General features: G+C 33.0%; 1 protein-coding gene across 2 annotated transcripts in view; it reads right to left on the reverse strand.

Annotated features, from left to right (window-relative positions):
* UFL1 (UFM1-specific ligase 1) overlaps positions 1–16,337 on the reverse strand; it is a 33,703-nt gene that overhangs the window by 10,216 nt on the left and 7,150 nt on the right. For both annotated transcript variants that reach the window (XM_011955172.1, XM_011955173.1), the window contains exons 7-12: positions 11,413–11,471; positions 9,365–9,511; positions 8,219–8,394; positions 6,970–7,149; positions 5,137–5,257; positions 2,818–2,940 (exon numbers count right to left, since the gene is read on the reverse strand). In XM_011955172.1, coding sequence (XP_011810562.1) covers positions 2,818–2,940; positions 5,137–5,257; positions 6,970–7,149; positions 8,219–8,394; positions 9,365–9,511; positions 11,413–11,471 — 806 coding nt within the window. The remainder of the gene's footprint in view (positions 1–2,817; positions 2,941–5,136; positions 5,258–6,969; positions 7,150–8,218; positions 8,395–9,364; positions 9,512–11,412; positions 11,472–16,337) is intronic.

Consider the following 16,337-nt stretch of genomic DNA (forward strand, 5'->3'; position numbering starts at 1 on the left):
GCATAGATAAAAAAATCTCAAAATTCTGTAATTTATTTTTGCTCTCACAAAAATAAGTCTATAGTATGGAAAATTTGTATGCAGCTACTGTAATGAAAATAATTAACTGTGCGAATGTCATGCCTACCCATTTACTTAGGAAAGCATGGGTTGTAGACAAAAGCAAGCTAACAATATTTCCATTAGAAATTGTAAAGGTATAAAAGTGATTATTTCTAGCTTAATTAAGTTATTGATTCTACAAGCAAAAACCTTAGAAATAAAAATAAAATGGCTCAAAAATCAATTTTCACTATAAATAAAAATCTAAGGAGTTAACATCTTAGCTTTAGAGTAGACAGACAGTACTATTATTTTCTGGGATCTGCTGTCCATTCCTGATGTTCACATTAAATAATCTATGATTTCCCTGTTTAATTCCTTTATGCATTTTACAGGTTATTAAATTATATTTTCTTCTAGTAATCTTTCATACCGAGTTGATCCTATATTTTAGCTGAGAACCCAATTTCATCCTCCATTTCAGAGATTACAACACAAATTTTTTTTCAAAAGCACTGAAATTACATTTTTAAAGGTAGGATGGTTTTACTACATTTATAGCTCCTTTCAATAATAATCTATTCACAAAAGGAGTATCACATGCCTCATTTAACAATTATTTAAGATTACAGATATTAGAGAAGTGTTTTTTTGTAATGCCTCTTCACCCACATGCCTAGTACACCTGGGCAACAGGAATATTCATTTACCAGTGAAAAATTAATATTCATAATGGATAGTCTTAATCCTATTTGAAATAAGGATAAAGCTAGTAGTTCCTATAAAGATATTTTTCCTTTAATTAACACTGTTTTACATACATGAGGAACAGCAGTTATTTCTACCTATCGCAGAATACTTTAAAGACATATCTTAAACAACTGTGCTATTACAAACAGCAAGTAGAACATAAACAGCAAGTAGAACATTAACAGCTGCAGGCACATCACTTGATATCTATATCTTCCAGCTACAGCCCGTATGTAATGAATTCTGTGAAACAGGGAAAGCACAAATCTCAACCTATTATCATTTAAAGTTTTTTGTTTTGTTTTGTTTTGTTTTTTAATTTTCATTTAGGTGGGGATAAGGAAGAGGGTGGTATCATGGTTTCATTAAGTTTACCTTTTTTAAACAGAAAAATTAAAAATATCTTAATTTTAATTAGAAAAACAAAAGATGTCTCTTGCAGACTTTCTTTGCCAAGCACTAACAAGTCTAGGAAAAGAAAGATGCATATAATTAATTCTCTCTCTTAGATATAAGCAACCAACCTGTTAGGTGTTACTATGAAAGTAAAAGGTACATAAAATTAATGTTTCCTATTTAAATTTGCAAAAGTCTACTTTTCAAAAATACCCTAATACTTGTTTTGCATGGCAGTGGAAGACCATAAAAATGATCACGGTTGGCCGGGCGCGGTGGCTCAAGCCTGTAATCCCAGCACTTTGGGAGGCCGAGACGGGTGGATCACGAGGTCAGGAGATCGAGACCATCCTGGCTAACACGCTGAAACCCCGTCTCTACTAAAAAAAAAATACAAAAAACTAGCCGGGCGAGGTGGCGGGCGCCTGTAGTCCCAGCTACTCCGGAGGCTGAGGCAGGAGAATGGCGTAAACCCGGGAGGCGGAGCTTGCAGTGAGCTGAGATCCGGCCACTGCACTCCAGCCTGGCCGACAGAGCCAGACTCCGTCTCAAAAAAAAAAAAAAATGATCACGGTAAGGTGAAACCATGCAAAGCTTTCTTAATAATCAATGGGAAAAATTATAATTGGTCTGTGGCCTTTAAAAATTTTTGGTAAACATTAAAAGCTTTTACTGTTGGTTATAAATGTATAGGAAAATGAAAAGTAAAACTAATGTTTATAATTTAATATGCTGTATTTTAATACATTAGAACATGGAGAATGAAAGTGTTTTATTTCTGCGTAAAATACTTATCAGGAATAGTTTGAACAGTGTTTGCTTTCTTCTTATTATCAATTAACTTGCAGTATGGAGCAAGTACCTTTCCTATGCCTTATAAATTGTTATACCACTTTCTAACTCTGAATCAGCTTCCAATGTTTTATTCCTTGCCTTTTCAATCTCTTCGAATATCTCCAAGAATTGTAAAGTTTTTGCCCATTTCACATCTTCTAAGATGTTTTCATCCTTTTTGTCATAACCACTTTCCTCATTTTCTTGAACAATGGCAGTGTCAACACTCCCACAGTCAGCCATTCCCTCTATAACTCCATTTATGCTTGATTCCAATTTTATTTTCAGTGTTACCACTTTTCATTTCTTTGCTGCGCTTTTATCTTTGTTGGCCAATTCTCTTTTTGATTATCCATTTCTGTAAAATATCACAGCGTTTATCACTGGGAGACAATTAGGCAATACAGCTACATGCTTTGTTGTTTGTGCATAAAGAATAACCAATGTGTAGTGTCCAATCATTGACAAACTATAAAATGAGTGGTGTGATTGTCACAGATCATGATATGCATCTGTTATTTATGTACTGATTTGTGGACTGAAGAGCTGGCAGTGAAATCTGTACTTTATACAATACTCAGTACCAAAGTATCTTTGTATCTAGTATTTAAGATAAACAGTGTTGTTACTGGACTGATATTATTTAACTAAAGTGTGGTAACTGAAATTTGTGCCACTGAAACTGCAAAACAAGGACTTCCTGTATTAGCATATATACCTAATTATATACTTCCTAAGAAAATATGTTAAAAATATCACACATACACCAAGGAAAAGTAAAGAAAAGCTACCTACCAGTGAGGGATGATTGAGTTTCATCATCACTATCATCATCTTTTCTTCCTTTCTTCTTGACTTTTTTAATTTTGTACTCTCTGGCATTGCCCCCACCTCCTCCTCTTACGCTTCCACTGCCCTCTGGTGGGAAAATGACATTAGTTAGCATTACTTAACTAAATCTCATCATTTTTAGAAAATAATGATGCTATATTGTTGTATTTAAATTTACAGCAGAAAAAATAAAGGTAAAATAAAGAACTTTTAGACTCTTTTTAAATTTGGAGTTCCCTTATTAAAAGTTCAGTAAATCCAATAAATAAAAAATAATAAAATATGAAATCTTTTGAGAAATCTACTTAGATAGACTGACTGCTCTAAATGTATTCTCTTTCTCCTTCTCTAATGTCACCTCTTTTCTGTAACTCTCAATATTTTAACAAAAATCCATTCCTTCACTTACTCTTCTACCTTCCCCAAAAGAAATGTGTCCTCCTTTGCTCATCAGTGTTACCACAGCCTCATCAATAACCTTCTATTACAAGACTTCACAAATTTAATTATTCTTATTTTGCCTTCTTGGTTGAAAGATTATTACCTGTTTTTAGAGGAGACATCCTGACTCATCTGCCACTCAACCAGATTATAAACTTCTGAAGAGTAAGGATCATGTGTCATTAATGTATATATTCTTTACAGAAATGCTTGAAACATAACACGTGCTCCATAAATGTTGACAATGAATATTAATTGGTTAAGTATAAAAGTATCATTACCTATTGACTATAGACTTAAAAAAATGAAACAAATGCAAACACTGTAAATAAAAATAAAAAATACTACTTCAGCATTTCCCTGCTCTTTGATATTTACATGTAAAATATCTACTCTACAAAATGGAATACTGATAATGGGTTTAAACCATTGAACATATTACAACTATATTATGTTACTATAAAATAAGATTAGTCTTTTTAATAAAATAATCACTAAAGATCTTTTTCTAAATTCTAAATAGATTTGCTTTAGATTTCATCATATCCTAGAATTAAACTTCTATTAATTTATTTTCCCTTGCTTTGAAAATAAAAAAAATCTATTTTCAAAAGCGTAAGTCTAAAGTGAACAAGTTTTTACATTTGGCAATAAGTTTCCTATGGCGGGGGACATTCATGATTGACATGATTCCACACACTGTAATTAAACAATTATAATACAATAGCATTATCACTGAAAATAAAACAACAAATGACCCTTAACTTTTAATAAGAAATAAAATATTAAATAGACTAGTTATACTGATGTAAGTCATCAATTAAGGCAAATTTATAACTGTATCTTCAAATAATATGATAAAATATTCATAGCTACGAATATTACTGTGATTTATTTAAGTAATTTATTAATTTTCCTGGAAGAATAGAGAAATTTCATAATGCTATTGAAAGGTTTTACAGAAAAAGATTTTGGATGAGGAAACAAACTATCTCAAAGAATTAGGAGTGTATTTATTAATGAAAAATGCTGAATATTGAATTTCTTCAGTTCCAATAAAGCGCTAATAACACTATTCCTACTATAAAAACTATGGAAATACATGTTACTTTTCCAATGCAAATTACAAGCATACCAGTGATACCTAGAATAATTTCTAGTGACTTTAGAAAAAGAAATATAAAAATATTTCATTGAGAAATTCTTTCATTTAATAAGTATGTTTATAGGACACCTAAAATATATCAAGTGGTGCTTTGGGTATATAGCAAGAGTACAACAATAAATGAGATCAACACGGTTCCCAAACAATAAAACACAACATGGTGATAAAGTGATGCAAATAAATTGACAAAATGAGGCGGCAGAGAGTGACTGTGGCTACTACTCAGAAGGGTTAGGAGACCTCTCTAAGGAAGTGGCATTTAAAGTCGAGCTCTGAATGAAAGAATAAACCAGTTACTAAAGTTTGGGAGAAGGCATTCTAGGTAAAAAGAACAGTTAGTGTAAAAGCTTTGAGGTGAATATGACCCTGGCAAGTTTGAGAATCAAAAAAAAAAACGGGCTACTGGGCTGGAACGATGGGGAAAAACAAGAGATGAGCATGATGATAAAATTAAGTTTTCACACACACACAAAAAAACAGAAAACAATCACCAATATTTCCATTTTAATATACAAAATTTAACACATTAGCAAAATATTTGGTTGGTATTAGCTGTTTAAAGGTAAATCAATAAAATAAAAGGCCTTTCAAAGGGCATAATAAATGTGATAAATGCAAAGTTCACTGCAGCAAATATAAAACTTATCTTTGAATAGTCCTTGTTAACAATTTATTACCTGTTGCTTTCCTTCTTCGCTCATCTTTTTTATCCTTTTTACTTGCACTAACGCTTTCTAAAGTGGAGATTTGTTTCAGATCTTCTTCAGTGATTAAATGCACAGGATTATTTTTCATTTCCTAAAATAAAACATTTTTTTTTTGGTAGGAAAAACATATAGCATTTCCAAAAGCATAAAAGTTGTTTATATACTCACTAATTATTCTTGTTTGGTTTTGTTGCTTAGAAGAACTATAGAGCTTTGTTTTAGAACTGTCACTCTAAGGGAAATGTTTCTCCTTGCCCAAAATAGGTCTCTTCCCTTGCTGCTCTTGACTTTTTTTGTACCCATTATTAACTAATGAGAAATCCTATCCTGTCACTTAACAACTGATTACACAGCGGCAATCAGATGCAATCCTCTCCAACTGTTACTGGCTGGTTTTACCACAGCTTAATCGATGCCCCATGCTCCTTCGTTTTTTGAGACTCCCAATTCCAATGCCACCTAGATACTTGAGATTATTAAAGATAATGAACCCTCCATCCCCTACTCCACCCAAATTACCATATGTGAGTTGCATAGTAAGTCATATAATCTTTTTTTCCCCCCTCTGGACTCATTCTTAATAATCTCTGCTTTCCAAAAGTTTATAACAACGATGAAGTATTTCTAAGTTCGGATACTGATTCTTTCTGACGGGATAGGTTCCTATAATCTCTAGTGACAGAAGTATACATTTATGATAAAAACAGTATTATTTCCTTTTTGTTTTTCTAAAGGAAAATGCTTAAAATGTTGACAGTTCACGTGAGATAATCACCTTTTTCTGAATTTATTTTTGTGGTTAGAGGGAGGAGCTCAAGGAAAGAAGAAAAGTGATGACCATGTTAAATTTTTACTTGAGTAAAAAATCCCAAATAAAAATAAGAGTCATTTAATAACTGGTAGTTAACATGGAACGGATATTTTACATATATCCCTTATTTATATTTATTCTTTCCATAGTAGGCATCATAATCCTTTCTTTAAAGATAAGGAAACTAGAGCTTTATTTGTCCAAAGTCATACAGAGAATACACATTTTAAATTCAGGTTTGCTGACATCAAACATGTATACTTTTTAATCTTCTCTGCTGCTTATCAGGTTAAATGCAGAAGTTTATCTCATTTTTAGACTATTAAAGAGCTTAGAAGGAGAACAGCTAAACAATTTACATATTTAATAAGCCCTCATAAATTTATTAACAGTTTGAAATAAATAGGCCTATTTTACCTATTTGAGAGCAGGCTTAAGGAGGTGATGCTGCTAACTAGAAACACGAACTAAAGAGTCATTAACACAGACTTGGCAGGACCTCTATTTCAAAATACTTTGACAGCAGTTGCTCTGAGGAACTAATAAATGGTAACAAAATTTCTTTCTTCAGTAATTTACCCTGTCTGTGTACCCCAAATAGGAAAAACTACTGAGGCTCTGCTAGATTAATATATTGTGTATTGATTGACAAATACACTGTATATTTCTACATATCTACAGATACTGTTTTTTGTGCATTTTGATGTTTTAAAGTTGGACCAACCTGAGGAAACTTAACTGAAAAGTGTGTAATTTCATTTATGTTATTTTAATTCATAAAGTCAGTTCGCCAACTTTTAAGTCAGATGTTTTGATGGGAATAAGAGAAAAAACAAATCTGGGAGAGAAAATAAAAAGGAATGATACATTAAAGGAAAATAATAAATGATACCAAGTGTTCACTTTTGCTTATCCCATTTTTCAAAAGACATCAGATGATTCTAAATTGAAAATATCATTAAGATTAGCAGATAAAAGGAAATCTGGCATACCTTTTCAGCCTTCTGGTGCATCAGCTCACGGAACAGTTCCGTACAGTCATTTATAAATTTTTCACTGACTACAACAGTGTCGCTAAAGACTACAGCTGAGGCCTGTTTGCTGAATGCCCTCATCACCTGCTGAAGCAATATGGCAGCATCTTCAACTGATAAAGAAGTGGGCAGCAGAGGCTAGAATTACAAACAAAATAAAAATAAAGTATAAATGCAATATAATGCAGTGAAACCATTTGCTATATACATATATGATCTCTCTAGGTGATCTCATTAAGTCCAGTGGCTTTTGGAACCATATTTATGCCGATAACCTCCAAATTATATTTCTGGTTTCATCACCACTCTGAGCTCTGAAATCATATATCCTATTGCCTACCTTCCCCACTTGTATGCCTAACAGACATCTCCAATTGTTCAAAACAACACCGAAACCTACAAGGCACACATAGTTCGTCTTTCTCACGATGTCACAAACAGTCCACCAGAATATCCTGATAACCTTCAAAATGTATTTTGTCATAACTCTTTCTCCTATCTGAAATTATCTTACTGTTTTCCTTAACTATCTCTCCCTAATGAAAGTGTCCCTCCTAAAGACAGCAAGCTTATCCCCAACAAGTATTAATAGAATGGTGCCTGGCACACAGAAGGTAGTTTTATTAGATGAATAAAAGAACACTTAAATCTGGAATCTTTGGGACTTTCATATCCAAAACAGAGAATTTCTGCTTTATAAAGAGGGTCTGGGCTCGACTAGAAAATAATGGATTGGCCTCATTTATTTATCTTTACCTACACTTATCTTTTTGGCATACTGAAGGGCAAGTCAACATTGAACACTGAAGTAAACACTATCAGTGCCAAGGCAGCTTGTGTTAATACGTTAGAAGAGATTAATGGATAAGGAATAAACAAATGCTACACAATGCCTGATGCCAGTACAGCTGTAAATGCTTGGAAAAGATGTGAGAAGTCTCATCAATTCTTTATCACGATTAACAGGAGTGTTACACTGTTTGCTTGTTTGTTTTGAGATTTATAGAATTCTGGATGTTGACTGTCCACATGTAGTAGGTCACCCTAAAGACTTTAAGCCTAAAGATTATTTTTGTTATAACAATGATTAGAATTTGCCTCCAAAGCCAAGACCATCTTTATGTATCCTAATTTCTAAATGGTTAAATATTAGTAAAATATCAGTTGTCATTGGTTTAAAGAAAAGCAAGGAAAAGATAAAGCATACCTCAATATCAACCCATGTTCCAGAGCTGATGGCTTCTTCTACTGATGCTTCCACTTGATCCACAAGTCCTTGACCAACACAAGCTGCTTTCAAAAACAAGAGTTGTGTAGTCTTATATCTTTTCTTTATGTAGCTTACAGCATCCGGGATTCCAAGTCTGGATAAAGCATCAAATTCTACAAATACATCACAAAGTTGGATTAGAATTATCAATTACACGTAAGACAAAAGTGAAAAATACTTAAAATTATAGCCAATAAAGTTATTAGAGATATCTACCTTCTTAACTCCTCTAACTCCACCCCAAATAATCATGGTTAAGAAAACTAGTTATAATAAAGTTCTAATCCATGATTATAATTGAAGAAACTGAAAAGTACATCTTAGGAAGTCAAGAAAACATAAGGAAAACACAGTATTATACCATACGTTTAAATTGTTTATATACTAAGGACAAATACAGGTTTATTACTGAGAAAGTAATCTGTTATGCAGTTTGACCTGGATTATAAAATTGATTAAACTAAGCCATATATATGTGTATATATATATATCTTATATATATGCTAATTGTTTAAATAACTAAATTCAGTCCAATTTATCCAAACGACAGCAGAACTTCAGACACAGAATTTAGAATAACTTCAATGTTTCCAAAGTATTAGGTAACCAGTAAAAATACACATTGTAAATCTGAGAGTCAACAAAATATTTCTAAGATGATATATCTGAAAAACTGGGCAACTTCACAAAATGTAAGATATAATAATTACTTATATGAATTAAAAAATACTTTTAAGTTTATAGTGCCATCTTAATAAATGTAACTGGAAGATTGGCAGCAATTAGTACCAGCTTTTAGCCTTTTTACTTTATAATTGTTCAGTAACTATAGAACTAAACTCAGTTCCAAGACCCATAGAAACTCAGTGTGATTACTTTATACTCGAAGGGAACCATTATCATCTTCTGCTCATACAGGACAGTATATGCAGCCTCTAGGGTTCCCATTTTTAAATTTTTATTTATTATTATTTTTAATATAACCCACAGATCAAAGGAGAACTCTAGGGTTAGTACAATACTTTTGAAGAATGAGTTTAGTGTTAAAAAGAAATTTTAGTTTTAAAGAAATAAGAAAGTTACCTAGATAGCCATTCTGCCTGAAGAAGGAATCCACCCAAGTACTCTGTGTCCTGGAGTAGATGTCAGGGACAAACACAGCTTTATCCTGTCTCCCACCAACCACAGTGCCTCGTAAGCGTCCGCTATTAACAAGTTCCTCAAGCACAGCTTAAAACAAACCCACATGAATACAAATAAATCAGAGCAGGTATAAATCTTAAAAAGTAAAATACTTTATTATGTCATAATTTACTTATTCTTAACCTTTAAAAAAACCAATCTGAAGTTTAAATAGCAAAATAAAGGTAGTATATTTAGACAAAATTTTCCTGCCATTTATGAGAATATTCAGATTATAAATTCAGGGAAATTTTGCATTTTGGCAACTAGCTAAAGGTGTTGAACTTGTAACTCAAACTAGTTAATATTAACCTGAAATTTTCAGTTTGAGTAATTTTGGGGAAAACATAGCATGCCATTATCTATTTCATGATTCACTAAAAACAGATGATAAAACACTTGAAGAACAGGTAATACACAATTATTAGTGTTAACAAGTTCCGTTTTTTAATATTTAAAAAAATCAAGACACCTAGACTATATTGGCACCAGCAGTGTAAAATAAAACTATGAGCATTTTAAAGAGTTATTACATTTCCACTGTTTACATTGAAGTAAGACATTTCAGTCCTACCTATAAGAACAGTATAATGCCTTGGTTAAGAAGATCAATTCTGGAATCAGACTAAGTCTAAACCTCAACTCTGCCACCCACTAGCTATGAAACACTAGACAAGTCATTGTCCTTATTTCTCCATTTTCATATCTGTGAAATGGGGATAATAACAAAATCATTTTACAGAATTGTTGTATTCAAGTAAATTGCTTGGAACGGTAGCTGGCAGGTAATAAAGACTCAATAATAATTATTAACTAAGTATCACTACCATCACCACCACCACGAAGTGGAAGGTGCTGCCATTAATACCAAATTTATATCTTTATTTAAACCATAACATTTAACATTTTGTTTTAGAAATTAAAATCCTCTAAAAAGGAAAAAGCAGATGGAAGGGAGGTATTTCTAAGTGAATCAGCAAGCACATTCAAAAGATGATTGGCAAAAAGAAAGGCTAATGAAAATTAGTCTGTAACAGAAATAAAAATTAGTTTGTGCATGAATTTTAAAATTGCAAGGGTGAGTAAATTAGAATACATCAAAAAAGTCCAGATTTCTCAATAGACTACAACACACAATCCTCAATTTAATATGACTGTCCAATGTAAATCCATTCTAAATTCTGACCAAAGTTGTGAAGTCACTGTTATTTGAAGAACTTTACATTGTAATGAAATTACACCAACCCCTAATTACATAGATTCCAAAAAATTCAGTTTAATTTTAAATCAATCAAACAAAAATTTTAAAGTTCATATTCTGAATATACAGTGAAAATTAATTTTTGGTTCAATACTTGATATTTTTTTTCCATTTTTCATTTTAGTTCTTACATTTGCACAGATAATCTGAGTTGAAAGACAAAATCATTGCTTTTAAAAATTATTTCAGCAAAGCATTAAAAAACCCTCAAAACCTCCCAAGAGCCTCACAAACAACAAAGATAATGAACAAAGATTATTTTCGAGATAATATGTTGTTTGAATGATAAGAATACACTTTTATTGCCATCAACTCTTGGTAACAATTGTTAGTGAAACATGATTTACTTTCATATTAGATAATGTAGCAAAATCATAAGAAACAAAGTAAAAACTATTCTTAATCTTACAATTTTAAATCTCTATATGTACATGTATAATAGTGTGTGTGACACATATTTTCATTATAAATGCTTACTTTTTTTCATTATACTCCTCTAGGGCTAACCAATATTAAATGTGTGGTGAGTATCACAGATAGGTACATATATAAAACTTGATACAGAAACTTTTTTAAACCAGGAAATATTTTAGTTACATTAACAAAGAGGAAAAAGCATTAAAGTTAGTTTTATATTAATAGCCTATTCAGCAGCTAATTAAGTAAATATAATTTAAACCAAACTCACAGTAAAGAAGCTGCTCCTGAAATCCATATTTTGAAATCAAAGAATTCACAGCTGTAGGCCTTTATGGAAAGTTAAAAAAAAAAACAAAAAAACTTCTTACTCATTATAGTGTTATAGATTAACGAACTTAAAAAATAGGATAATTAGAATTTAAGAAAAATACTGTTTAAAATTAAAAATAAAGTCAAAAATTACACCAAATTTTAAATCCTTAATTGGAATGTTGCTACCAAAATATCAGGGACATCAACTTGTACTTGCAATTAAGGATCAGTTTACATTCCCATTCCTCTAAATTCTCAGATTTCCATGATACATAACTATCTGCCTTGGTCTTTAGGTTTTTCTTCAATGTTTTTTCTGTCTGGGATGCTCGTTCCTTACTTGGGAATATTCAAGTGGATGTCATATGATTCTATTTTCAAAGAAAAATGAGATCACATGTGCACTGAAAATGTTTGGAATGATATGAGGCTAGATTAGGGTGACTGACTGAGAGGGATCCATTAAAAATTTTTTTTTTTCTTTTGAGTATTTTCTATTTTCTGCAATGACTATGCATTTCTTTTGTTAACCAGTTTTATTGCAATAAGGTATAATTTAAATTACATGAAATCTACCCCATCATAAATGTACAATTCAATGATCTTAACACATTTATAGAGTTGTGCAACCATTGCTATACAATCCAGTTTATAATGTTTTCATCAGTCAAAAAGTTATTTGATAGCTATCTGCAGTTAATTCCTGCTGCCACTCCTAAATCTAGACAATTATCTGTTTTCTGCCTCTATAAATTTGCCTTTCTAACCATTAACATAAATGGAATTAATATGTGCTCTCCTGTGTTTCTGAGATTCATCCATGATGAAACATGCATCAGTAGTTCGTTCCTTCTTATTGATGAACAGCATTCCCTTGTATGAATATACCACATTTTGTTTATATACTCATCAGTTGACAGACGGGTGAACTATTTCCAGTTTGTGGCTATTGTGGATAATGCTCCTATGAACATGTATGTTTTTGACTTTGTATGGATGAATGTTTTCATTTCTTTGGGGTGGACCCCTATGACTATATCTCATTTATAATACCTATAGTTTTTTTTTTTAAGGTAAAGGATACAAGAAAATAATCTAGACTTTTTATTCTGATTACAATTTTTTTTCCTATTCATTTTAAACCAGTATGCCTGTTCTTTCTAGTTAAGGTTAGTCTGTTTTCATTTTTAATGCATATAACAAAATGACTTAAGTAATTCTAACATTTCAATCCTCCATTGTTGATGATTTAGGATATTGTAAATATTTTCTACTTCAAACTTGTGAAAGCAGAAACAGTTGTATGAAAATGAATTGACTATTTAAAACTGTGTTTTTGAGTAAATTATTATTTTTACCAAATTCTTACGATCAATTTGCTTTGTATTAAATTGTTTTACTCAAAATTTTCAGCTATAGTATCTGGAAGCACGGCAGGGGCTTTAGTCAGTTTAGTGTTGCTATAACAAAAGCCTTGAGGCTGGGTAACTTACAAAGAGAAAAGGTTTATTTGGCTCATGATTCTGGTGGCTGGAAAGTTCAAGATTGAGCAGCTACATTTTTTGAGGGTTTCAAGCTGTTCCAATTTGCAGTGGTAAAAATCACATAGTGAAAGAGGAAACAAAGGGGAAAAACTAAGGAAGCCATACTCCTTTCAACAATATATTCTCTAGAGAACTAATGCATTCCCCTGAGAACAAGAATTCACTCACCCTGGTGGGAGGGCAATAATCTATTCATGAGAGATCCACTCCTGTGACCCAAACACTTACTAGGCCCTACCTCCCAATTCTGCCACATTGGTGATCAAACTGCAACATAAGTTTTAGTGGGTACAAACCACATCCAAACCATAGCAAACCTCCAAACCAACAAGGTCTAGGTCCTCTGTGAATTTTGCTTTCCTCTGTTTACCTTATAATTGTTACAACATCTCATGTTTTTTTTGTCATTTGTTCCCTTCAACCCAAACACATCCTTACAAAAATGTAGAAGGCTCCTTGAAGGACTTCATCTTAAAATGTCTAGGTACCTAACTTATTGTGGGTGTTCAATAAACAATGAATTGAGTTGTGCAAAATTTCTAGCTTTTTTGTATCATGAAACTCTAGCTGAGTTTTTATTTCAATTTGGAATACAACGTATTTAGTATACCTACATATATCATTCTTCTCACTAACTGCTTCCTGTGCTTCTCTCTGGCTATCCATAACAACAAGAAATATCCATAAAAACAAGAAATATAAACTTTTTAAAAGTCTGAGATGCAGGTGTCTCCTTTGAAGTTAGACTAGAGAAGTGGGATGGTTCCTTATTTTTAAGAGACAAATATGAAGATATGGTGCCTTAAATGGTACTATCTGGAAGCCACACAACCTAGAACATCTTTGGAGGCTCAAAACTTCTTTTCCTCTCATTATTTGATGGTACCTCCATATAGCGAAACTCAGGACTACTATGAATGAGAAAAACAGCTGATTTTGATGAAAATTACCGTCACCACAATAATTAGTCAAAGAAAAAAGGTAAATATTTATAAATAGGAACAAAGATATTTCTAGTTTTTAGTTTTTGACAAAGTAATAAATGAACAGGGTACAAAAAAGTTATAAAACTGAAGAATCCCTCTCCATTCCTGTCACCCAGCTACCCAGTTTCTCTCCCCAGAAACAACCGTCCATTTCTCGTGTTAGGAGGGTGATCTGGTGCAGGCTGTCAGAGCCTACATGGAGTAAAGAGAACACCCACATGAGAAAAGGAGCTACAGTAGCAATGGGAAACCAGTCACACAAGGGGAATTAATCAAGTAACTAAATACATTAAGGATAATAGGAATTAGATTTTTCCTAGTCAGTGAAGAAAGCTACAAACATGGAAAATAAGGAAACTAGAATGAAAGGAAACTTACGGTATTGGACTAGAATTGGAAGTATCAGCACAAACTCACAGTTTCCAATACACATAGATAAAGAAATAGAAATACAGATGTATAGAGGGGTGTATGTACATGTGTATGTGTAACTCCTAGTTCAACGGTCCCCAACCTTTTTGGCACCGAGGACTGGTTTCATGGAAGAAAAATTTTGCACGGACCCAGGTTGTAGGGGATGGTTTCAGGATGAAACTGTTCCACCTCAGATCATCAGGCATTTGGTTCTCAGAAGGAGCATGCACCCAACATCCCTTGTACGCACAGTTTACAATAGGGTTCACGCTCCTATGAGAATCTAATGCTGCCACTGATCTGACAGGAAGAGCAGCTCAGGCGGTAATGCTGGCTTGCCCCCTCTCACCTGTTGCACAACCTGGTTCCTAATACGCTACAGACTGGTACTGGTTGGCAGCCTGGGGACTGGGGGCCCTTGTACTAGCTTGTCTACTCTGAAAGGGCCTGGGAGCAGTGAGAACCCAATAGTGGTAAGTAATGTAGTATCCAGATCTTGGTTTCTAAATCCCATACTCTACTAAAAGAAAGCAGAGATCTCTGGAGAAATGGCTGATTTGAGGCTTGGGACAGGGAAAGTATGAACTAAGCCTGGAACATCTTAAGCCAGAAAGAAAAGAAAGTTTCAAGAATGACGGGGGGCATGCAAAAAGCCAACCTGCAGGCACTACCACTAGCTACATCAGGGCCAGTATGAACATGTAAATAATGACAGCAGATTATAATCCAATAAATAGCAGACAAGCAACAATGAACATTCCATAAAATAATCAGCCCATGATCTTCAAAAGTGTCAAGGTCATGAATGTCAAGGAAAAATCAAGTAAGTATTCCAGATTGAAAGTGACTAAGGACTCAGATCAATTAAATGCAATCTGTGATCCTGAACTGGATCCTTTTTCTACAAAGAACATTATTACAATAATGAGTAAAACATAAAGGGGATCCAAGGACTAGATGGCAGTAATCAATCAATGTTAGTTTTCTGTTTTTGATGACTTTATTATAGCTATATAGGATGATGCCCCTTTCTATAGGAAATACAGAGTAGTATCTGTGGTGACAGAACATCATGTCAGCAACTTCCTCTCAAACTGGTCAGAAAAAAATAGTTCTCTTGCACAGAGGAAGGGAGGGAGGAAATCATTTCATTAGAATACAACCTCTCCTTCTAACCTTCTCCCTTTTGTACCCTAGTGACTTACATGCATTAGGTGTTCAACAAATGCTTGTTGATTGGTTGAATGACAAAAAGAGAAATCACTGTGGCTGCCATGTGAAATCACCTAAGATGACAGCACAGAACTGGGAAGAAAAGATGGCGTGAAACAACACTTTAAAGGATAGTGAAAGAAAGAGCTAGAGAAGGTAACTTAGAAGATGCAGCCAAAAGAGATAAGAAGAAATTTAAAGTGTTATGTTTAAAAAAAGAATATTTCAAGGAGGAAGTTGTAACTGGAGCTAAATGCTGCTGTAAAGCCAAATAAACAGGAAATATCCATTAGACTTACAGATATTGAGACATGAGTGCTATATATGTAGCAGAAGCTAGATAGGTGGGTTAAGAAGTGACAGAAGGTAACTGAGACACTGAATGTAGATTTCAACTATCCAGAAGGTTCACTTTAAGGGAGGGAACAAACAGCATGATAGATGATATAGAATAAAGGGGTTCAGAGAGATTTGTTTTAAAATGGGAGACTTTTGGACGTACGTAAATGCTGGTAGGGCCTATAGCCACTGAGATGAAGTTGATGACACAGGACAGAGGAGATAATTAAGAATATAGGTTTTCTGAATTCTATGCTGGAGTCCGTTACACAGACTCAAATATTTCAGAAATTTCTATTTTAGAAAAGTCAGTGATTTTGAAAGTATCACTGTTATTCATTACAATTATAGAATGCTATAAAGTAAAAAATGTCATAAAATTCTCT

This window comes from Colobus angolensis, unplaced genomic scaffold (genome assembly GCF_000951035.1).
Source record: "Colobus angolensis palliatus isolate OR3802 unplaced genomic scaffold, Cang.pa_1.0 Scaffold398, whole genome shotgun sequence".
Taxonomy (NCBI): Eukaryota; Metazoa; Chordata; class Mammalia; order Primates; family Cercopithecidae; genus Colobus; species Colobus angolensis.